At 45.3% G+C, this 23,884-nt stretch overlaps 1 protein-coding gene across 1 annotated transcript; it reads left to right on the top strand.

The window, feature by feature from the left end:
- The first annotated feature begins 4,969 nt into the window (after nt 1-4,969).
- On the top strand, nt 4,970-23,080 carry ARSL (arylsulfatase L). The gene is made up of 10 exons (XM_044391889.3): nt 4,970-4,992; nt 6,018-6,167; nt 7,572-7,693; nt 9,139-9,261; nt 10,817-11,240; nt 13,644-13,780; nt 15,832-15,966; nt 16,682-16,844; nt 18,895-19,016; nt 22,701-23,080. The coding sequence occupies exons 1-10, from the start codon at nt 4,970-4,972 to the stop codon at nt 23,078-23,080; spliced, it is 1,779 nt and encodes a 592-aa protein (XP_044247824.2).
- The last annotated feature ends 804 nt before the right edge of the window (nt 23,081-23,884 follow it).

Here is a 23,884-nt window from a genome sequence, read left to right as displayed (position 1 = left end):
TTTAGTAATGTCTGCAGGCATTGTGTGTTGTCTCCACCCCAGGGTGGGGTGCATGCTAGTGCCATCTGGTGGGTGCAGACCAGAGACGCCTGTAACACCCCGCAATGCACAGGGCCGTCCCTACAGAAGAAAAGTTCCTGGTCCCGAAATGTCAATAGGGCCGCGGCCAAGAATGCAGTCTCCACAACCTTAGGTCAGCTGGGAATTCCGAGTTAGATCCCAGAGACCTGCCTTCTCTTACTCGACACTGGGTAAAAACCACAGAAGGAGTCCGGCTGTCTTCCTTCCTTACGAGCATCATCCAGCAGACCTGCCACGGAGCGCCAGGTATCCCTGTGGACATGGCGCCTACCCTCCTCCCTTTGATTTGTGCAAATCAGAAAGAATTTTTGAAACTGTGTGAGGCTGTAAGACAGTCTATCTGCCAAGCATAAGCCTCAAATCACAACCGGCCATGCTCCGGCGGCAGAGAGCAAAAAAAAAAAAAAGACACAGGTGGGGCTTCGAGGATGGATCCTTTGATAGGATTCCACTCCCAGGGAGTGTTCAGAAAGCTCTTATTCCGAAAAGTCTTTGGAGAGTATCACGTTTGCCAAAATCAGCTTCCTGCCACCCGAGGAAGGAACGTGCTCCCTTGTGAACAGAAAACAAACAAACAAACAAATATGGCATAAAACCCAGAAGGAAATCACACAGTTACAGGGCTAGGAAGGTGCAAAGCTAATTGCATAGGACGGTGCTTGCTGATGGAAGCAGAACTGTTTTCTGTTCCCTTTTTGTTTAATTTCCCAGGCAGATGCCAGGGGTTGGGGGTGGGGGGGAGAAAAGCTACAAAATTTAAGGACTGTTCAAGAGGCATTTTTTAAGGCGACCGCTTTCCCACTTTGGCGCACAGCCAGCAAATACCCCTCTGAGTTGAACAAAGGTCAGGAAGGTTTCCACCTCCTCGGGAATGAATGAGTCACTGTTCACAGCAGGAGCGCTCCGGGCTCCTTCTGGGGGGGGTTCCATTTTGTAACGAGGAACAGAAGGTCTCTGTAGAATCCAGAGAATACCGTAGCACCCGGTCGCCGGCGACTGCCCTGTCCATTCTCTGGACAACCGAACTTGGTTTCTGCCACCTCCTTGCTGTGGCTTTGAAGAGCGATCTGTGCACATGCGTGCAGCAGCCTGAGCAGGCCTGGGGACGGGCAGCCGGTGAGTGCCTCCGGCCCGGCAAACAGGCAAGGAGAGGCCATTCCCTGCCTTGCACGACCAGCCCCTCGCCCCCAACCTCCAGCCTCCAGCCTCCAGCCATCCAGGTAAGCAGATCTCTGGGGTCTCCTGGCAGGGTGGTCCCGGCACCTCCAGGGATGCTGGGCAGCTGTCCCAAACAGCACGCCGCGGTGCAGGACACACGGCGTCCTCGGAGGCGGTCTCTAGCAATCTTTTAGAAGCAATTTTGTAAAAAGAAAAAAAAATGAAAGCAAACACACTAGTGACACATTTCCACGCCCCCTTCCCTGGGGCGATTTCAAAAAGCAATGCAGATTGGAACAAACTAGAAACATAATCCAGAGGCGGGGGCACATGGAAAAATCCTAGATTCCTACAGGTCTCAGAGCCTGTGGAAAGGACATGGAAGGGATCCTGGAGATTGGGAACTCAGCTAGATTTGGGAACAGGGCTTGGGCCGAGTGGCCAAGGCAGGCTTGGTGCCCTGGGGGTGGAAGACGGCCAGAAAGCTGGCGTGCAGTCTCGTCCCCGCCTGGAAGAGAGTTAAAGCCTACATTACGGGTTGCACCGTGCTTTCCTCATCTTTTTTTAAAAGCTGAGGTCCAACTGACTGATGACATTGTCTGGTTTGACGGATACAACGTGTGCGCATTTGATAGGTGCAGAAATCGCTTTGTGATTACCACACCGGCTCTGGCTAATACCTCCAGGTGTCACGTAGTTACCACGCCTTTTTGGCTTGGAGAAAGATTAAGATCTGGTCTACCAGGGACTTGGAGTGCCATTAGTATGAGCGCCATGTTGTGCATTCGATCGCCAGAACTTTCTTGTCTTCTGGTTCCAACTTTGTCCCTTAAACCTCACCTCCCCCACTCCCCCGCCCCAGCCCCTGGGAACCACCACGCTCTTGTCTGCTTTTCTCCTCCGCTGTGTTTTCTTAAAGTTTTCTCTGCTAACAGAAAGCCAATCTGCAGCAAAGTATGAGCATTCTGTAAACTGCCGAGGTCACTGCAAAAAAAAAAAAAAAAATATATATATATATATATATATATATATATATAAAATATAATAAAGATATCATTTAGAAGATAGGCCAAGATTTGGTGTAAGGAAACCACATATGACTTTTCAATTATGATTGACTGCCAGATACAGAGTCTCAACTATAAGCAGATATGACAGACATAACCAGCCACCTTTCCCAGAAAAGTCAGAAGCATCCCCGAATAACGCTCTTTCTGGCAAAAAAACACAAAATTTTAGGTAGAAATAGATAAAATTTCTGTCCCAGCTGCACATAACGGCCATAGCTATAGCATATATTTCATATTTTTAAATACGACCATATGTTGTATGCCTACGTATATTACCATATAATGTATAATATATTATGAAATTTATAAATACACACAAATAAAAATATTTATACAGACCCCCTAAGAGGTCATGATTTAAGATTTGTAGCCCAAAGAAGTCATAAGCTGGTCCAAACTAAGGGTAGGTTGCATGTGGATAGTATGAGAAGAAAGCATTTCCAGCTTCCCTCCTCTGCTCACTCTGAGACACGCTGTCCAGACCATCTACCTGTAGACAGAATCCCCGACACTCTAGCTCTCCGTCAGAGGAGTGGAATGGCTTCACCAACAACGCACACCCTATACACTTCTGACTCTAGGACTTTCTGGAAAAGGCAAACTTCTGGAGATAGTAAAAGATCAGTGGTTGCTGGGGGTTGGGGGTGGGGAGGGATGGACAGGGGCAGCACAGAGGATTTTTAGGGCAGTGAAACCACTCTGTAGGATACTCTAATGGAGTTTCCATGTCATTATAACGTTTGTCCAAACCCATAGAATGAGTACCACCAAGAGTGAGCCCCGATGTCAACTAAACAGTTTGGATGATAGAAAAAGCACATAGCACAAGACGTGGCATCACTTACCCTCCAAAAGCAAAACAAAAATGTGGACTGAGCTAGGTGGCTCACACTCCCTAAAATCCTTCCTGGAAATGAGTAAAGCAAATTAGCAGCCGTGGCTTGGTGCTAGACCTTGCCCGGGGGTGGAACCCATCAGCCTATATGGCACTTGAAAACGTGTCTGCTATGGATGCTGTGTCCACATATGGCCCACAAAGGAACCTATCCCGTGGGGTCTTTTTCTGCACAAGCTTTTCGCTGTCCCAGCTGCATGTAACAGCCATCTTGTTGACCACAGGCTCATTGCCCTGTCCTTCCACTGAGATGAATGCCATGTGCAAAGGTGTGAGAAATCACCCGAGATGGCCAGGGAGCTTGCAAAGAATGCCGCAACACCTGTGGCCAAGGACTGAGGTCCACAGAACATGAAGGATGTAGAAAGGTTGGGCTGCATTGGAAAAACCTAGATCCCGTTGGCCCTTCCCAAGGAGCAGCTCACATGGGGCAGGGTGGTGCTCATAGGATGGCTGGATGCTCCCAGACTCAGAAGTCCCCCCACCATGGAAGCCAAGATCTCTTCAAACAACTCATGAGTAGGGATTCCAGGTCACTGCAAGGGCGAAGCCAGGTCAAGGTCATTGACCCACAGAAATCCAAAGTTGGTTTTGCCTTAATGTCTGAGCCAGGGGCTGGGGGGTGGGATGGGGAGTTCGTATTTAATGAATGGGGACAGAGTTTCAGTTGGGACAGATGAGAAATATCCGGAGGTGGATGGTGGCGATGGTTGCACACTGGAGTGCATATGCTCAATGCTACCGAGCTTTGCACTTACAAATGGTTATGCTGGTAAATTTTGTTATCTGTATTTACGGCAAGTAAAAATTTAAACAAAATACATGTATTGTAGATCATTTCAAGTCAATAATTGTATCACTTCATGTTGCACTTTCTTTCCTTTCTACCTTCTGTATCAAAAATCAGGAATCTATACGGGGCGCCTGGGTGGCACAGCGGTTAAGCGTCTGCCTTCGGCTCAGGGCATGATCCCGGCGTTATGGGATCGAGCCCCACATCAGGCTCCTCCGCTATGAGCCTGCTTCTTCCTCTCCCACTCCCCCTGCTTGTGTTCCCTCTCTCGCTGGCTGTCTCTATCTCTGTCGAATAAATAAATAAATAAAATCTTAAAAAAAAAAAAATCATGAATCTATGGTTCTTGGGGGCAAACCTCACCTGATCTGTAAATAAGGCTTCAGGGGAAGACAGCAACACCCAGTCATCTATGTGTACCGTCCACGGCGGCTGCCACGTTACAGGCTGCCAAGCGGAATAGTAGCCACAAGGACCACCTGTGCAGAAAAGCCCCAAATAGGTAGCGTCTGGCCCTCGATAGACACACCTTCTACTTTCTTAACACGGTGTTCAGCATTTTTTTTTTAAAGATTTTATTTATTTGTTAGAGAGACAGCCAGTGAGAGCGGGACCACAAGCAGGGGGAGTGGGAGAGGAAGAAGCAGGCTCCCAGCGGAGGAGCCTGATGCGGGGCTGGATCCCATAACGCCTGGATCACGCCCTGAGCTGAAGGCAGACGCTTAAGCTTAATGACTGAGCCACCCAGGCACCCCAGTGTTCAGCATTTTAAAAGCCTTTTCAATGGGGAAGATCATTCTCTTTATGAGTTTTCGGTCCTTGTTTTAAGGTTTCACTGATAGCATCAGAGAGAATCAAAGTCTCCCTTTCCTTACGTACTTAGTATTTTATACACGGAATTAGTGCATACTTGCTGCCTTTGTAATGATAGACCTCTTTATTTCTTCCAGGAAATAAAAGGCAGGAAAGAACATGTTACCTCGGGAGCACTCTTGGTAAGACTAGATTCCATGCAATCTTTGATCTTCTGTTCCTGCTTCTACGTTTCTTTTTGTCCCTTTGTCAGGATCTACAGAGTGGTCTTGCTGCCCTAGTCACTGATGGTGCACCTGGGGGAGTGATCATGGGACTCAGGATTCCCACCAGTGATCCACTCTTCCCCATCCAGGAGCCTCTGAAGGAATTCTATTTCACTCTTCCCAAACCCAGTTGTCTGGTTTTCCAGGGAGCCCATATTGCAAACTTCAGATCCCATCTTTATTCCATGGCACCGGGGATTGCAACACTCTTGTCCTGCTGTGTATGCTCGTGGCTCGTGCTATATATATATATATATGAAGGGCTCCACGGATGCCACGGTTATGGTAGTGATGATGGTGGGAAAGCCACCAAGCCCCATGGCAATTCTTTCTCCTGATATGCCACCACCAGGTGTCTCTGCTCTGGGATAGATCCTCCATCACTTCCCATCAGGTATCCTTGAGTGAAAAAAGTCAGTCACATTCCTGCTGGACTATATGGAGACTTTTAATAGACTCAGAATCACCAGCTGGCATTGGTAAGCCCTTGCCCTGGGTTTTCATCTCTGTCTTGCTCTGGTCAGTGGCTTAACTGCCTACAAAGCAACACAAATACCCAACACGGTTTACTTATTTAAGGAAAAATCGAGAAGGGGTAAAGGGGAAGGAGCTGTCACTGTTCTGGGGACCTGATCCATTCATAAAAAGAAACCAAATAAGGGTTTTTCTTAATCATGGGTATGATCACCTAACAACAGACCCCAGAGCTTCAAAAAAAAAAAATGTTTACAATTGAAATAAAGCCATCAAGAGCCTGAGTCATTTTCAACTAAGAAAAAAAAGAATCAAGTGCCTAAGAATGTATTCAAACTCTTCTGCAATGGGATGCTAATATCAAGGTCCCCTAAAATGCTGACACGCCTGAAAAAGTCCCATATACAGAAGTCACGTTATTGACACGGGAAGCAATGTTAAGCGTTCCCGGGCACCTTGCCTTTCAGGAGCTGGCTGGCTGTGACGGTCGGCGTGCTTCTGGGTGTGAGGCCCTCGGCTTGTGGGGATTTATCTGGAGCGCGTCCAAACATCCTTCTTCTGATGGCGGACGATTTCGGCATTGGCGACATTGGCTGCTATGGCAACAACACCATCAGGCAAGGATCCGAGAGCCGCTCACCTGGCATCCGATGAGAACCACCGACAATGAATCTAACTGTTCATATGTGCCATCCAAACTCCAACAGGACTCTGCATTTCCTTTCACGCCCCCTAACCCTTCCTTCTTCCCACCCCAGCGCTAACCCCAGCTCAAATTATCCTACCTGTGACTCGTCACTTCACTTTTAGACATGGTTTCCATGTGCACAGTCCATGACGGACAATGTTTGAAAAAATCTTTGGTGTTGCATCAGAGTCAAAAACCTGAGTTTACTCATGCTCCATTTTCACCCATCAGCCCAAGTCCACCCACTCATGCATTACTTCGGTGCTCCCTGCTGAAAAGCTCTGCTTCTGATGGACAGACCCATGTCCCCGTCATCACCAGATACGACATGCTCATCTGTCATTGCTGGCCCATCTCTCTTAGAATGAGCTCACCCCATCGCCTTGATCACATTCGAATTGCCCTTGGGGACCCAGCTCGGGCAACACCATGAACCTCCATCTGAATCCCACCCTCACGTACAGACTACAATACGTTGGTGCCGTGAGGTCCAACGTTCCAATCATAACTGTGAGTCCCACGGGAGAAGATGCACCAGGCTCTCGATCCTCGATTTCCCATGATGCCCATCTCCGTACCAGTAGCATGCTACAGAAACTTCCTAGACAATATTGAATCGAGTTTATGTTCCTTCAATGGTACGGATGACATTTGAAGTTCTTGCCACTGCCTTTTGGTCATTCCCAAGAACACCTTGATGTGTTAAATGATGATGGGTCGATTTTCTTTCTTTTTTTAAAGTTCAAATTCAGTTAATTAACATATAATGTATTATTGGTTTCAGAAGTAGAACTCAGTGATTCATCAGTCTTATGTAATACCCAGTGCTCCTCACATCATGTGCCCTCCTTAACGTTCATCACGCAGTTACCCCATCCCCCCATCTCCCATCCCTCTCCCCTCTAGCAACTGTCAGTTTGTTTCCTATACTTAAGAGTCTCTTATGGTTTGTCTCCCTCTCTGATTTCATCTTGTTTTATTTTTCCCTTCCTTCCCCTATGTTCATCTCTGTTTTATTTCCTAAATTCCACATGAGTGAGATCATATGATAATTGTCTTTCTCTGATTGACTTATTTCACTTAGCATAATACCCTCTAGTTCCACCCATGTCATTACAAATGGCAAGATTTCATTTTTTCTGATGGCTGAGTAGTATTCCATTGTATATACAAACCATATCCATTTATCTGTTGGTGGACATCTGGGCTCTTTCCATAGTATGGCTATGGTGGACATTGATGGGCTAAATGTCTATTAAATACATAGGTATGCTTGTAGAAACCTATGTGTTTGTTTGTGAAGGAATAACACTGTTTGTGTTTCCCTCTGTAGGACTCCAAATATTGACCGCCTTGCAGAGGACGGTGTGACGCTCACCCAGCACTTGGCAGCTGCGTCAGTGTGCACCCCAAGCAGGGCTGCTTTCCTAACGGGCAGATACCCTCTCCGATCAGGTTTGTCCTCCTTCGTGTCTAACCGTGGCTCTGGAGAAGAACACACAACCTGCATTAGAGGTATTAAAGCGTGGGTCCACTGCTATAGTGGGGAGAGAATAATCTAAGCCCTCCACATTGCTACCATCAGAGTAGAGTCACTAAGAGCCATAGAGCCCTGTAGATAATGAGGTGACACGGGCAAAGGGATTGAGTAGGCAGCAGACCAGAAGTCTGAAAGTCTGTGTGATATCTTCAGCGTCCTTCTGCCCTTTGGCCCTAAAGATAAGGAACCTCCATATCAAGGGTTATCTCCTTTAGCTAAAGCCAATTGATAGTAGATGTTAACCATATCTTGCAAGACGTTCACTGAAACACCTTAACCAGTGGACTAGTGTTTGAATCACTGGGGACTGGCCTGGCCATGTGACACACCAAACTGACTCCCACAGACCCTCATGTGTATGGGTCCCTGGCACCTTCTCATGCCCCCAGGGAAGAAGGAATCCTGGCTAATGTAAATTTATATTCCACTGGTCTTCTTCTGAACCAGATGCATGCTCAAAGTTTTGGAAAATCTCAGAAAGAATTCTCCAAGTTCCCAAACGATGATCGATGAGATATGTTCACTCTTGGAACCAGGTAGATCTTGTGTAGGAAGACTGACCTGCATTCATCAAAATGGTCTAGGAGGCACAGAGCATCTTCTAAGTCAGCGGTTCTTGGCTGTATACTGCAGAGCTTTGGACAAATATTTAATCTACATTTTTAAACACTTGAGTAGATGCCTTGGGTATGTCAGGGTCAGTGTGAATTATATCCATGGCTCCTTAGTTTGTTAGCACATACGAATCATCTGGCATACCTTGCAACCATTCCAAATCCCAAATTCTGCCCCCAACCAACTAAAATCACAGTCTCTGGGGGGCACCTGATTGGCTCAGTTGGCTAAGCATCCAACTCTTGGCTTCAGCTCAGGTCGTGATCTCAGGGTTGTGAGATCGAGCCCTGCATTGGGCTCCACAGTCACCCTGGGGTCTGCTTGAGATTCCCCCCCACTCCCTCCCCCATCTGCCTTTCCCCCTGCTCACACTCTTGCTCTCTCTCCCTAAAACAAACAAATAAATGAAATCTTAAAATAAGATAAAATAAAATAAAATCACAACCTCTGGATTGACAACCAGGTTTCAGAATTCTTTGGATCTTCCCAAATGATTCCAAAGTACGGACAATTTGAGAATCCCTAGATTATATCAAGAGTTTGGTGAAATTATAAAACCATTTTTAGTTCTTGTTCCTTTTTCACTTAATTCTCTTTGTGTTTATCACCTTCACATAACGGAACAATACGTCTTCTCACTAAGTTTTCAATTCATTTTTCACTGCCTATTTTAAATGAAAAATTAATAATAATGATTAGTGTCGATGTGTGATGGTAACGTTTCTTTGAAAATGGTTCCCCAAAGGTATGGTTTCCAGCAATGGTTATCGTGTTCTCCAGTGGACCGGAGTATCTGGAGGGCTTCCAACCAATGAGACAACTTTCGCAAAAATATTAAAAGACAGAGGCTATGCCACTGGGCTAATAGGTATGTATATTTTTTAAGTATTAAGCACATTTCCTTTATACGGAGAGTGTGTTCAACCAAAAAGCTTGAAAATGAAATGGTTTTGATGCAGTGGGATTTTCCACCAGATGGAACACCCAATGAATGCAGGAATGACCTCACAACCCAGACTGCCTAGTGCAAAGTAGATGCTAAGATATATCAGCTTAATGAAACACCTGACATTTCATAGTATTTGCTGATGCATCATGATTAAAAGAAAAAAAGGAAAATTTTTTCCAATGTCAACAAATTACCAACCGTTTCCATAATGTTGTTCCTTAATTCTGCACAGAAATGTGACTGCAGGGCTTAATACTTCCCTCTGTGCTCCCATAAATAGCATGCTTATTTTTCTGGATGTCAACGAACCATGTCATGTATAGAATGCAGTACAATTGAGGATGGTAGTTTCTTGACAGGGGACCAAGCTGACCCTGCTGTTATCGTGTTACACTGATTATTAACAGGGCCATGTATTGATCATGAAGAGCAAGACCAGCTGATACACCGAATATCTAATCCAATAGGCTCATTATCAGTTTTTTGAGACAGAAGTCTATTCTTATGGGACTATTGTCCTTGGAAAATCAAATAATGTTTTCTGGATGAGAGATGCCATTTGGGTGGTGGGAAGACACACAGGTCTCTATCAACGCTCTAGGCGTGACAGTAGAGAAGTTAAGCACGTGCCATTGATTGAACTTGAAAGCTGGCTCTGTAGAACCAATCGCCTACCATGACCCTGACCCCCATGCCAGTGGTTTAACAAAGAGAGGGACAATTCCAAAGTCAGGAAATCTTTCACCCACCCTGAGTACAGCAGGTTGTTTTCTAGAACAATGTAAGCACTCTGTGGCTTCTGTATTGCTCTGCCCCACCTTTGCAAAGTCAGCTACAGTAGACTGAATAATGGCCACCAAAGATATCATGCCGTACACGTTGGAGGCTAAAAAATAGTACCTTATGTGGGAAAAGGGTCTTTGCAGATGTGATTAAATTAAGGATCTTGAGGAGATGATCCTGAATTACCCAGGTGGGCTTTATACGCAAGGACAAGAGTCCTTTTAAGAGAGACGAAGAGGGATATATGACACAGAAGGGGAGAAGGCAGTGTGGCCACGGAGGGATGGGAGGGATATGACCACAAGTCAAGGAACGCTTGGAGCCCCCAGAAGCTAGAAGAGGCAGGAAGATCCTCCCCAGGAGCCGACAGAAGGGAGCATGGCCCTGTCACACCTTGATTCTGGACTTCTGGCCTTAGAACTGTGGGAGCTTAAATTCTTACTGTTTTAAGCAACCATGTTTATGGTAATTTGTTTCAGCAGCTCAGGAAACAACATACCACGAAATGCTGCCGCACAGGTCCTCATTCCCCTGTAACAGTGAAGCCAGGTTGCGGCTGAAATAGCAGTGAACACTAGCTATGCCCCTCCACCTCCCTGCCCTGCTCCTGCACGCAGCAGAGCAGCTGGGATGGGGCAAGCACGCAGTACTTTACTAACCCGTGATCACGGGCGTCCTTTATGCCTTTCAGGGAAATGGCATCTGGGTCTCAACTGCAACTCTTCCAATGATCACTGCCACCACCCACTCAACCACGGATTTGACCATTTCTACGGAATGCCATTTTCCATGATGGGAGACTGCGTCCACTGGGAACTGTCAGAGAAGCGTGCAGGCATGGAGCACAAACTCAACGTCTGCTTCCAAATCATGGCCTTCGCTGCCCTGACACTCACCGCTGGGAAACTCACCCGCCTGACATCGGGCTCGTGGACTCCGGTCATCTGGTTAACCACTGCAGCCTTCTTGTTCTTCATGACCTCCTACTTCGTGGGGGTCCTGATTGTTCATGCAGACTGCTTTCTGATGAGGAACCACACCATCACTGAGCAGCCCATGCACTTTCAAAGGACGACCTCTCTTATTCTCAAAGAGGTCTCGTCCTTTGTCCAAAGGTGAGTGTCAAAGAGTTAGCTTCATCCTAGAGCTCTGGTCCATGATGAAAATGCATTTCTTTTTTTTTATAATAATTTTTTATTATGTTATGGTAATCACCATACAGTATATCCTTAGTTTTTGATGTAATGTTCCATGATTCATTAGTTGCATATAACACCCAGTGCGCCATGCAATATGTACCCTCCTTAATAGCCATCACCAGCCTATCCCATTCCCCCATCTCCTCCCCTCTGAAACCCTCAGTTTGTTTCCCAGAGTCCACAGTCTCTCATGGTTCATTCCCCCTTCTATTTACCCCCCCTTTCATTCTTCCCTTCCGTCTCCTACCAATCTCCCTGTTATTTCTTATGTTCCATAAATGAGTGAAACCATATGATAATTGTCTTTCTCTGCTTGACTTATTTCACTTAGCGTAATCTCCTCCAGTCCTGTCCATGTTGCTGCAAATGTTGTGTATTCGTTCTTTCTGATGGCTGAGTAATATTCCATTGTATATATGGACCGCATCTTTTTAATCCACAGCCAAGGAAACAGTCAAAAAAACTAAGAGGCAGCCCACGGAATGGGAGAAAATATTTGCAAATGACACTACAAAGACTAGTATCCAAGATCTACAAAGAACTTCTCAAACTCAATACACGAGAGACAAATAATCAAATCAAAAAATGGGCAGAAGATATGAACAGACACTTTTCCAATGAAGACATACAAATGGCTTACAGACACATGAAAAAATGTTCAAAATCATTAGCCATCAGGGAAATTCAAATCAAAACCACATTGAAAATGCATTTCGAAAAGTCTTTCCACTTTCTTTCTGTAATGGAGATAGGAATGGTGAAATCATCCCGGGCCAGAAAGATATATTTGGCAAAATGTGTCAGAGATGATGTTCAATTGAGCCCAACTTGATTGTGCCCATTGAAACAGGTGACAGGTCAGTTGAAATTCGCTGCTGTCCCCTCCTACTTGGAGCTAGTCCCATTATGTAAGCACCCCATAACCACCACGGGCCATATTTAACTAACAAAACAAACTGAATTAGCTGGAGATTTACAATAAATTCTAAATATTTTTAAAGCTCTATCCTCAGAACTAAGTTGTCCTGTTGCTAACTGTAGCCTAAATGTAAATTTGAATAACAAAGGGACATAACTGTGTCAGAGCCAAGACAGGCACGATATAAAGCTACATCACACAGGGCAGTTCCATGTTCCCCAAGTGTTCCTTCAAGCGGGAGACACCATTGAACCCCGATTCCACTGGTGGTGATGAGGTTGTGATCACGCTCCAGAACATTCTTTTCATGGAATTGCCTAACATGGGTCAGAAATGATGCTGATAGGGGCGCCTGGGTGGCTCAGCGTTTAAGCGTCTGCCTTCGGCTCAGGGCGTGATCCCGGCAATCTGGGATCGAGCCCCACATCAGGCTCTTCTGCTATGAGCCTGCTTCTTCCTCTCCCACTCCCCCTGCTTGTGTTCCCTCTCTCGCTGGCTGTCTCTATCCTGTCGAATAAATAAATAAAAAAATTAAAAAAAAAAAAAGAAAGAAAGAAATGATGCTGATAATTACAGTTGACCCTTGAGCAACATGGGGGTCTTGGGGGCCACTGACACCATGTCTGTTGAAACTCACATGTTTGTATGTTAAATACTGAATTCTTACAGTAAAATGAGCTAGAGAAGAGAAAACATTATTAAGGAAATCATAAGGAAAATACATTTATAGCACTGTACTGCATATTTTTAAAAAAATGCACATGTAAGTTTGAACACAGTTCAAACCTGTGTTGTTCAAGGGTCAACCAGAGCTCGCAAATTACAGTGGGTGAGCCTAATGTGTCCTAAGTAAGTCGAAGATGTTCACCTTTGTTTCTGTAGTTGAAGGACACGGAGTGGACCATAGGGATCAGATGGAGAGAGGGACAGATGCGGCACCACCTAAATGGGGCACAATCAAATTGAAATTAATAACCTAATACTCATGATTTTCAAAGTGTGTTTTAAAATAACCGTGTCATATCCTGAACTTGGTTGCTTGAGAGCAATGAAAAAGAAAACCAAAAATGCAATATCGCTTTATTCTACACCCTAAGGTTCGAGGTGGGAACATAGACTGAACTAACTGAAATTAATGTCAGATCAGACATTTGCCTGCTCTGTCTTAGCTGCACTAGCCAGAAGTATGTAGAGTTATACATTCATAAAATTCAGGAAAAAATATGTATAATATCAGTGTGAATTTTTCAACAGACTTTGGAAGGGTGAAGTCATCACATTCAAGAGTAGCAGGTACAGTTGTTTAAGGACAGCCCAATCTAGATCCGTATTTTGCGTCTCTAGGACCTCAATCTGCACTTTACGTAAAACTAACCCCAGTCACTGTTCCTTATTTTCAGAAACAAGCACAGACCTTTCCTCCTCTTCGTCTCCTTTCTACACGTGCACACCCCTCTGATCACTACGGAGACGTTCCGCGGGAAGAGCGTCCACGGGCTGTACGGGGATAACACGGAAGAGATGGACTGGATGTTGGGTAAGTGCCTTTTCCTGGCGAAAACAGGACAGGTGCCCCTTCTAAAACAGCGGGAGGAAAGGACATACAGAATGAGAGGAGATTAACCCAGCTTGAAGCGGGAAGAGGAAGTGTGAATAGTGCCATCTCATTGAACACGAAGGGTGTAAGCGAGTATAGCCTTTTCCTCACTGGGTTTGCTTTCTTTCTGCTCATCACACTGTCTTAGGTGGGTTGGTTTTTGTTTTTTCCTCAGGAGAACATAGATTAAAGTCCCCATGGGTGGGACTGTCTTGCTCTGTTCTCTCCGTGCATCCCCTGGGTTTGGAATGATGCCTGGCATGACAGAGTGCACATTGCTTCAGTGGGTACATGGATATGGACACGGCCGCTCCCCTGAGTCTCAAGCAAGGACTTGGGTGCCCTTAGGTTGACATGGTGGTGGACAGAGAGGGATAGGGGCTGCAGCATAATGGGACTCAGAGATTTTAGGTAAAACATATTTTTAAAAAATCCATTGAAAATGTCACCTTGGAGGAAAATGCATCAGTCGAGTGAATTCTTATGGAAAATGCTGGAGGTTGGGAGACATGTAGGCAAAGATAGATGTCACATCACGTCCCCAGTGGGGCTTCAGGACAGACTCACTCATCCATGCCTCTACAGTACTTGTGTGGAAAAGATAAAGAATCACTGGAAAATACAGGCTATTTGATGTGATGTCAAATCTTGAGTGTTTGAAACAGAATTCACCATGCCACAACTTGAGGGAAAATCTTTTAAATGAATACATGGGCAGATATATGTCATCAAATACATGTTGAATGATAAGGTCTGAAATTTACAGTACGGAGTTAAGAGCTCCCTAAATCCATCAGTGCCTCTCTGTTCCAGTTTCAAACTCAATCAAGCCACGGTATGATAATTTTTTTAATGAAAATCATTGTCCTGGCGTAGGTAGGTGGAAGATAGGTGATTTTTAGGACAGAGAAACTATTTTCTGATACGATAATGCTGGATACATGGTTATGCATTTGTCAAAACCCTCAGAATGTACAACAGCAAGAGTGAACCACCATAGAAACTACAGACTTTAGTTAGTAACAGTTTATCAGTATTGGCTCATTGTTGACAGTACGACTCAGCTTTATAAAACCTAAAGCTGTTCTAAAAAAGTAAAATAAAATCTATTAATTAAAGGAGGGGGATTTCATAGACCCACAAATTTTAAATCTGTGTCCCAAGCAAAGCAACTGAAGACAAAGAAATGGCTGAATGATGGATGGAGCGAAGAAAGAGAAAAAATAGCGACATCGTTCATTTCAAGCTAAGCGAATGGACAATTGTCTGCACTGTGCTCAACCAAACCAGTGAAAATGCCAGAAATGCAGACTGTAGAAAAAAGCAAGACCCCACCCAAAAGACATACCGTTTAAATATAAAGACACACGTAAGGTAGAAGTAAAAGCTATCCAATACCAGGATCTGTTTGAGAACATAGTCAACTTTCACAACACTGGGTCCTCACGAAAGTAGATTGAAAGCTTTGTCTCCTGTTAGAAACAAAATAATTTGATTCTTCCCGTCCAATTAAAAAAAAAAAATCTCATAGTCATGGTGAATTGCATCAACCATAAGATTTCCCTTTGACGTAACTATAAGAAACTTGGAACCACGGTTGTAAAGGATCCTTCATTGATGAACGTACATCACCAATGCCATTGTCAGCCTTTTTCCTAGACGCTCTTGACCTCTTTCCTTTCTTTTTTTCCTCTTTCCCTTTGTTTAATTGAAGTATGGTTGACTCTATACTCTTCTTTTGCCTCCTTTTAAGGTGTTTGCTATTTTGTCCTGTGTACTCTTTACCCTGTAGCTTGCCTAAAACTTTTTGGAAACAGAGTGGGGCGTATATGAACCTTGGGTCAGTGATACTCGGGATAGCACGATTTTACTGCTAGTTTCTGCCGTTACAAACACTAAAGGCTCATTCTCACGGAGAGGTCCAAGATGCTGAGCTTTGGTTTGAGATAATTTTCCATTTCGATCCTCTGAAATCCACGTGTTCTTTGCAGGGCAGATCCTTGATACTTTGGATATGGAAGGTTTGACCAACAGCACCCTCGTTTATTTTACATCGGATCATGGGGGATCTTTAGAGGCTCAACTGAGAAACCACCAATATGGAGGCTGGAATGGAATCTACAAAGGTAGAGAGATGACCAGATCCTTGTGTATGGTCTTTATCCCCGCCGTACAGTTCCCAACCCTTCCCGTGGAATGGGACCATCCACCTCAAGAGAGTCACCAGGGACTACCGCTTCTATTCAGGGTAGAAATTATAATTGTCACACTCCCACTTGATTTTTTTCTTTTGCCCAATGCAGTGGTTTTTGGCATAGTCACCGAATTGTGCAACCGTCACCACCACTTACTTGCAGAACATGGTCATCTCCTCAAAAAAGAAACTCAGTCCCCGTTCGCAATCATTCCCTGGTTCCCGCCCCCTCCCCGTGCCCAGCCCCTGGCAACTACCAACTTATTTCAGCCTCTGTATATTTCCCTGTTGTAACCATTTCGTGTCAATGGAATCATGCAGTATGTGGTCCCTGGCAAGTGGCTTGCCTCACTGAGCATGATGTTTTCCGTGTGGCAGGAGTTAGTGCTTCCTTCCTTTCCATGGCTGAGTAATCTTCCATTGTATGGATGGACCACATTTTGATGATGCATTCATCAAGCGATGGACTCAGGAGTTAGGCAATGCATCCGAGGAGAGTGGGAACCGTGGTGGCCACATCATACTCAAACCGAAATTCAATCAACTACAGAGGCATCATTATTGGGTGTACCCCGAAGATTGTAAACCACGGTGCCAAAAAAAAACATGGCACAATCACATTCTTTTCTGTTCATGTTTACATACAGGTGGCAAAGGGATGGGGGGCTGGGAAGGTGGGATCCGCGTCCCAGGGATCTTCCGGTGGCCTGGGGTGCTGCCGGCCGGCCGAGTGATCCACGAGCCCACCAGCCTGATGGATGTTTTCCCCACCGTGGTCCAGCTGGGGGGCGGTGAGGTGCCCCAGGACAGGTACAGAACAGCCCAAGGAAACCCAAACAACTCAATTTTGCATACAAACACGTATGTGAAATGTCATTGTCACTTTGGGAATTGCGTAACCCATCCATGAAACGCGTCTCTGGGAAAACACTCTAGGCTCCCTGCTATTAGCTACTGGGATCAGCGGTCTGCTTCATTTCATACATAGAAGGTCCATTTTCCTTCTCCTGATTCTTAAGCGGAGTCATTTCATTTGGGTGGTCATTGAAATATCTAACAACTCATCACAGGAAATTCCTCTTTGTGGTAGAGCTTTCGCATAGATTCCAATTTTCCTCTGTCTTAAAAATTATAGGAAAATTTGGGGGAAATAGAAAATAAAAATTTTTCAGAATCTGATAATTTGTATAATCATAATTATTATGCAATTATAGAATAATAAATGTGTGATTCTCCTACAATTACAATTGTATGATACATATCATTTGTTTAGCTCTATATCTCTATCTAGATCTGTCTACATATGTAGTTCAGAAAAATCATTTACATATATTTTCCATGTGTTATATATATTTACGCAAATATATATATATTTAGGAATTTTTGTGCATTGACAAAAAAATTTAATGCCTTCATGTTATTTTCTTTCAACCATCCCCTTATATGTGGGCATTAGCCTTGCTTTAAAAAAAATACTCTCTTGTCATGTCATTGCCTACCATAATTACCTCCTTAGTAAGAATTCCTTAGAAGGTGAATTCCTGAGTCAGAGTATGACCGTTAATGGGTAAATCTCTTGATGTATTTTGTCCAAGTGTTCCTTAGGGATCACTACCAGCCATATGTGAGATGTCTATGGTAAAACAACAGAATTAAAATAAATTCTGTACATGTAATATATATACACACATATATAAATTACTCATATGTGTCTATACAAATAGACATATGCGTATACTATAATTTTCACTGTTTTATCCTTAGACAGGTTGAATATTTCATACCTGAACATCTCCTGTTTTTTCTTTTCTTGCACTGAATATCATATCTCTGGTTGATTATTTTTCCCTAATTGGGTGCTAATTTTTAAATTAGCTAATTTTTAAATTAATTTATAATGTATTATTTGCTTTAAAAATAAAAATTTGTCTGACATGTATATTGCAAATGTCTTGGAGCACTGGAAATTAAAATAAATATAGCCATATAGTGTTGGATGGATATACACACGACACCTAAAGCTGTATGTGTGTCTATGTGTATATGACTATATATATTTGGAGGTGTAATTATATATTTATATACACACACATATGTAGACATATAGACTAATAGATTCTTTTATTTCATTTTTCATGGTAACTAGTAACTCTAAGTAAGATGTCCTTGGGGTTCTGAATTCTTTACCTTGATAAAGAACATCCGTCAAATTAGAGAAAAAGATCCCCTTTTTATGGCTTTTCTAAGTTGATAGTATCTGTCAAAATCTACCCTCGGTACTGATGATTTACATTTGACACACAAGATCCTGCGAATGGACCATGTCCCTGGGGCATAAAATGCTCAGGGCCATCCCTGCAAATCACAAGTGGTGGATTTAGGCTTTCTCCTAAGAAGGGCGGAGAAAATGGAAGTGGAATCCCAAGAAACCTCCATCCTGAGTGGGAATGGAGCTAGATATTGGAAGCTGAAGAAGACAAGGAAGGGAAGGGGGAGGAGGACAAGGCAGGCTGGGATGGAGGAGGGTCTGCCGAGGCAGGGCGCTCTGCAGACAGGGAAATGATACCCAGTATTGATGGAGAGCACACTGGGTGCTAGAATGGCTTAGAGCCCAATACACTATAAAACCAAAAAGGCATTTCCCTGAATCATCTGCTTAGGCTTGCGTTCGTAATAACGTTGGGCAGGTAATTACTTAAGCTGAGCATGTTGGATCCTTGGTGATCTTTAAGCCAAAGGCAATGTTTGTTGACGAATAACGGAGGTGACCGTTCCAGTGCTTCCCTAAGCTTGCTAAGGCACGAGCATGCCTTCCGTGCACACCTGCAGCATCTCTGAGCCCCTGTGATCCTGTCTGCAGGGTGATTGATGGCCGGGACCTGCTGCCCTTGCTGCTGGGGACAGTGCAGCACTCAGACCATGAGTTCCTGCTGCATTACTGTGAGAATTTACTGCACGCGGTCCGCTGGCACCAACGGGACGGTGAGTAATCTGGGTGACCGAGTCATATCTCGGCTTCTACTCCCACGGCTCTGCTTCACACTAGCCCTTTTCTCTCTTTCTTGGCATTGTCTTCCCCTGACACCAGCAGCATCCTTCCTGATACAAGCCGTCAGTGTCCTTATCACCATATTACCATTGCTTAGGGGATTTTCATATGGCTTTCCTGTCCGTGAGTGTTCTGGTCTGCCTCTCACCTTGGAAGTCTGCACACTGGTTCCCCCCCAACCCTGTCTCAACCGCCTTAACTCAATGACATGATTTCATCCTTGTAATAATCATAACTTTGTGAGATAAGCTGCAATGTTCATACTGAATAGTTTTTGCATTTCAGAATTTCCTGGGCTTTTAAAAGAACTGTAAAATCATTTGCAAGATTTTTTTTTTTAATCCGAGGGCAATCTGAATTGGCTTTGCATCCCATGGGTAAATTAACTCAGGGAAAAGATTGCTTATCTTTACAATATCAGATTTTCCCACCTGAAACATGTTATGTCCTTCCAGTTACTCTTCTTGTTTAAAAAGTATGCATTTCATCAAGCATATTGTTCCTGTCCCAAGTAATTTCATTGTATTTTAATTGCCTCCATGTTTTTATGTATCTATTGTCCATCTTGGCCTAACTGGCATTCTCAGATGTATTTTGTTTTTAGGGATTATTTTTCTTTTAAAAATCCAGTTCTTGCATTTACTCAAGAACTGTTGTTAAATTTTATACACAACTGATTTCTGCTGCTACCTTTGTCTTCTGATGACACAGTTTCACCTATTTGAGTGACTTTTCTGCATTTTTATTTCCCTATTATTCTGCCATTTCCTGACATTTTCTCCTCTCTTTTGGATTTGCCCTACAGATTGATTGGATTTGTGACTTTGTGATTGCATAGGTTTTGTGATTCTTTTTTTTTTTTTCCTTCAGTGTTTGGGAAGGCCCGTATTCTTCTTGTGATTTAACTCTTATCTTCCTATTCCTCAAAATCATTCTCCAGAAGTCTCTAGCTGTCTGAATCAAGAGTGAAGGAATACCTCTTGGGATCTCCCTTATTTGAGGAAGTTACCATAGATGTTTTTGTCTTTAAATGTCCCCCCTTTTCATCCATTCTTTTCAATATTATTGTAATCTGGTATGGTTTTTATTGCTACATTTTTTTAAAATTACATATCACACATTTCCTTCCCCTTTGGAGGGTTTTCTAAAAACTGTCATTTCAGGGGCGCCTGGGTGGCGCAGTGGTTAAGCATCTGCCTTCGGCTCAGGGCGTGATCCCGGCATTGTGGGATCGAGTCCCACATCAGGCTCCTCCACTATGAGCCTGCTTCTTCCTCTCCCACTCCCCCTGTTTGTGTTCCCTCTCTCGCTGGCTGTCTCTCTCTCTGTCAAATAAATAAATAAAATCTCTAAAAACAAAAAAACTGTCATTTCATTTTACAGCCTAATCTACAAACATGCATGCCTGGCAGCACAAATAACTGGGTCCAGTGTTCAAATCTGTTCTTTTACATTGTGGCTACCCCCATAATCTCTCCTCTCAGTCATTGGGCAAATACTTATATTTTTCAAGGGGAGTAGGTGGGGAGTGTATTCCCACTGCCCAAGCCTCTGCAGTGGCACTCTAACTTGTGTTCACGAATCCACTGTTTATGCTACACACATAATCCACTTAGCCCCCAGCTGAAAACCATCCCAACACCACCCACTGCACATACATCAGAACACATTCCTCCAAATTCCTCCTTGTACTATGACCTGTCCTCTCCCCATCTCTGAGAACACTCATGGGGGACTGGGTCTCCATGCAACTGGCTCATTCTTGATGTTCAAATGCAATATTACCTTCTCAGCAAGGCTTTCTTGACCCAAACGAATCCCCCCACAGTGCACCCCTGCTCCCCCACACACTCACACCTCCACCATCACCTTCCACACTTCACAGTTCTCTTATTTCTGTGTGTTTACCACTGTCTGGCCTGTTTCCCTTCACTGAGACTTTGTCTTCTCTTTGTGCTCAACTCATTTGCTGAATTATGACAGCAATGAGTGACCTTTAATGAGCAGGTGATGGACAGTATTCCATTTCACCCTGGAACAATGGCAGATGACGATGGCTATCCCCAGGTCACAGGTGAGCATGCGGGGAGCTGCTAGGTCACCACAAGTGCTCAGAGGTGGACAGAAGCCAGAGATTTTATTCACAGGCTGCATGTCTATACACGCCAAAGCACAGTGGTGCCAGCCCCAGGAACCAGGACTCAGGCGGGTATAGGAAGGAGGGAGGCATGCCTTTCTTTGCACATATGTGCTAGGTGCACAAGGCCTTGCTTCCCAGATACCAGGAGCAGCCCTGATCCTGACCCGTATCTGTTCCTGCTTCGTGGTCTTTTTGCCTCTGGAGCTGCTCCTGGAGGAGGCAGGCCCATCAGAATCCTGCTGTCTACCCTCCGGTTACACACATGGCTTTGGGGGGCAGATACAAAGGATGGGTGTGGGGACCTCCCTCCCAAAGAGCAGGAAGCCAGGGAGGGCAAGTTGTGCAGTTGGCATGACCCAACTCCAGGTCCCTGGTGCAGGGACCTCCATGTTTCTTCCTTCCATTCTTTCAAAGTTCCTTCCTAAGGCAGAGCTCGGTCTGGTGCCCTCCCAGAGGCTGGAGGTGGTTTGCTATAGCTTGCTCCTCCCTTCCTCCGTCCTTTCTCCCTTCTTCCCTCCCTCGCTTCCTTTTCCTATTGATGTTTTCCTGTGGCTGCCTTCCCAGCTAGCTGCCAGGAGCCTTGGAGCAAGCTTCAGGAGAACAGCTGTTGCCATTTTAAGCCTCTGAGCATCCTGCCTGGAACTTCCTAAGACACGAGGAATTCACCCCTTTGCAAACAGCTTCACCCAGTTGTAATTCAGTCTTATCAGAATGCCAGGGACTGGGGACGTACAAACAATAAACTTACTTCTCCCAGTTCTGGGGGCTGGACATCCTAGATGGGCTTCTGCTGGGCGGTAGACTGCTACTTCTTACTGTGTCGTCACGTGGTGGAGAGACACAAGGGAAGCAAGCTCTGTCTGGACTCTTGTAAGGGCACTCACTGCACTCTTGAGGGCTCCATCCTTGTGACCTGTGAGTCTTCCAGACCCTCCACCTCCCAATGCCATCCTGTTGGGGGTCAGCGCTGCAATACATGAATTTTGGAGGGACACAAATTCAGGGCATAATGTTCACACACTGTAAAATTCACTCTTCTAAAATGTCCAGTTTAGGGGCATTTGGCGTATTCACCATGTTGTGCAAACACCCCCCGTATCTAGTTCCAGAACATTGCATTCCCCCAAAGAGACCCTGTCCCCATTAGGGCTCATCTCCATTCTCCTCCCCAGTCTCGCATCCACTCGTGTACTTTCTGGGTCTATGCATTGGCCGGCTGTGGACATCCCATACAGATGGGATCACACACCCCGTGGCCTTGTGTGCCTGGCTTGTCTTACCCAGCAACCCGTTCCTGAGGTTGATTCACGTGGTAGCGGGTCTCAGAGCTTCATTTATTTTTACGGCTGAATCCCATCATGGTGTGGATGGACCACATCTGTGCATCCGTGATCGCTTCATGGGCACTTGGTCTTCTCTCCAGCTGTGCGTTCCGTTTCTCCACGTCAGTGCCCTGAGATTCTTGTCCTTCCCCCAGAAGGAAGACTATGGAAAGTGCACTACAGGACCCCAGTGTTCCACCCAGAGGGAGCCGGCGCCTGCTACGGGAGAGGGGTCTGCCCGTGCTCCGGGGACCACGTAGCCCATCACGACCCACCATTGCTCTTCGATCTGTCCAGAGACCCTGCTGAAGCCCACGCCCTCACGCCGGACACGGAGCCCTTGTTCTATCAGGTGACGGACACAATCGCGAGGGCCGTGGAAGCCCATCGCCGGACGCTCAGCCCGGTTCGTCTGCAGCTGGACACATGGGGCAACATCTGGACACCCTGGCTCCAGCCCTGCTGCGGTCGCTTCCCCCTGTGCTGGTGTGATCGGGAAGGTGACCCGGGATCACTGCCTGCCACGGAGAACTAGCTCCCTCCCTGGTCCCTGCATGTCTTTGCCGGTCGAAATACAACTTCCCTGTGACGGTTAAGTCGCCCATTTACGTCGCTGGGATAGTTTTGCTCTTCAAAACACAAAAGGTATAAGGAAGACGCAGTGGCGTGCAGTCACCCCCAAGTAAACCCAAACACCGTGGGTTGTTCAGGCCGCACCCCAACAAGGAAGTGGGGAGTAGAGCCCCTCCGGCCATGGGGATTTCCATCACTGGACCCCAGCCCCACCTGCAGGGGAGTTCACAATCCCAGGGGAAGGTATTTGTGTCAAAAAGATTTGCAGACAAAAGCCAGGTGAGCACCAAGTATAATTAGCCCTGAAAAGGTGTGACGGGGGCCAATTTAAAGCGTGTAGGTTTATTACTTTCCACATCGAATCTCTTGGAGGTTTGCACCAACTGTTTCAAACTGAAACTCTTTTCAAGCGTTTATTCCCCGTGATTTAGGGAAACCCAGACCTTGGGGGCCGTGCTGGGCATTCAGTATTCTTCTGCTCTGTGTGGGGAGGTCACTGCATGAGGACCAAGGTCCCTAGCCCACTGGCTTTGCACTGGACATGTCCAGGACGGGACACCAGCAGGATGGGGATTTCGTTCCAGACCCTGCACCCAATTCCCGCTCTCTGCACACACGCACCCCTACGCCCCACCACTATCATTCTACTGAGGCCACCATAACAAAGGACCACCATAACAAAGGACCACCATGGCGGCAGCTTTAACCACGTGAATTTATTCTTTCAAAGCTCTAGGGTGTGTGTGTGGAGGGGGAGTCTGAGATT

Source organism: Ursus arctos, chromosome X (assembly GCF_023065955.2).
Source record: "Ursus arctos isolate Adak ecotype North America chromosome X, UrsArc2.0, whole genome shotgun sequence".
Lineage (NCBI taxonomy): Eukaryota > Metazoa > Chordata > Mammalia > Carnivora > Ursidae > Ursus > Ursus arctos.
The sequence above is the reverse complement of the archived record's forward strand: the minus strand, read 5'-3'. Positions and strand labels throughout refer to the sequence as shown.

Coding starts and splice junctions, on each gene's coding strand:
- ARSL (XM_044391889.3), top strand. CDS start 4,970: ATGTTACCTCGGGAGCACTCTTG. Junction 4,993..6,017: donor TTACCTCGGGAGCACTCTTG/GTAAGACTAGAT, acceptor CTTGCCTTTCAG/GAGCTGGCTGGCTGTGACGG. Junction 19,017..22,700: donor CCGCTGGCACCAACGGGACG/GTGAGTAATCTG, acceptor TCCTTCCCCCAG/AAGGAAGACTATGGAAAGTG.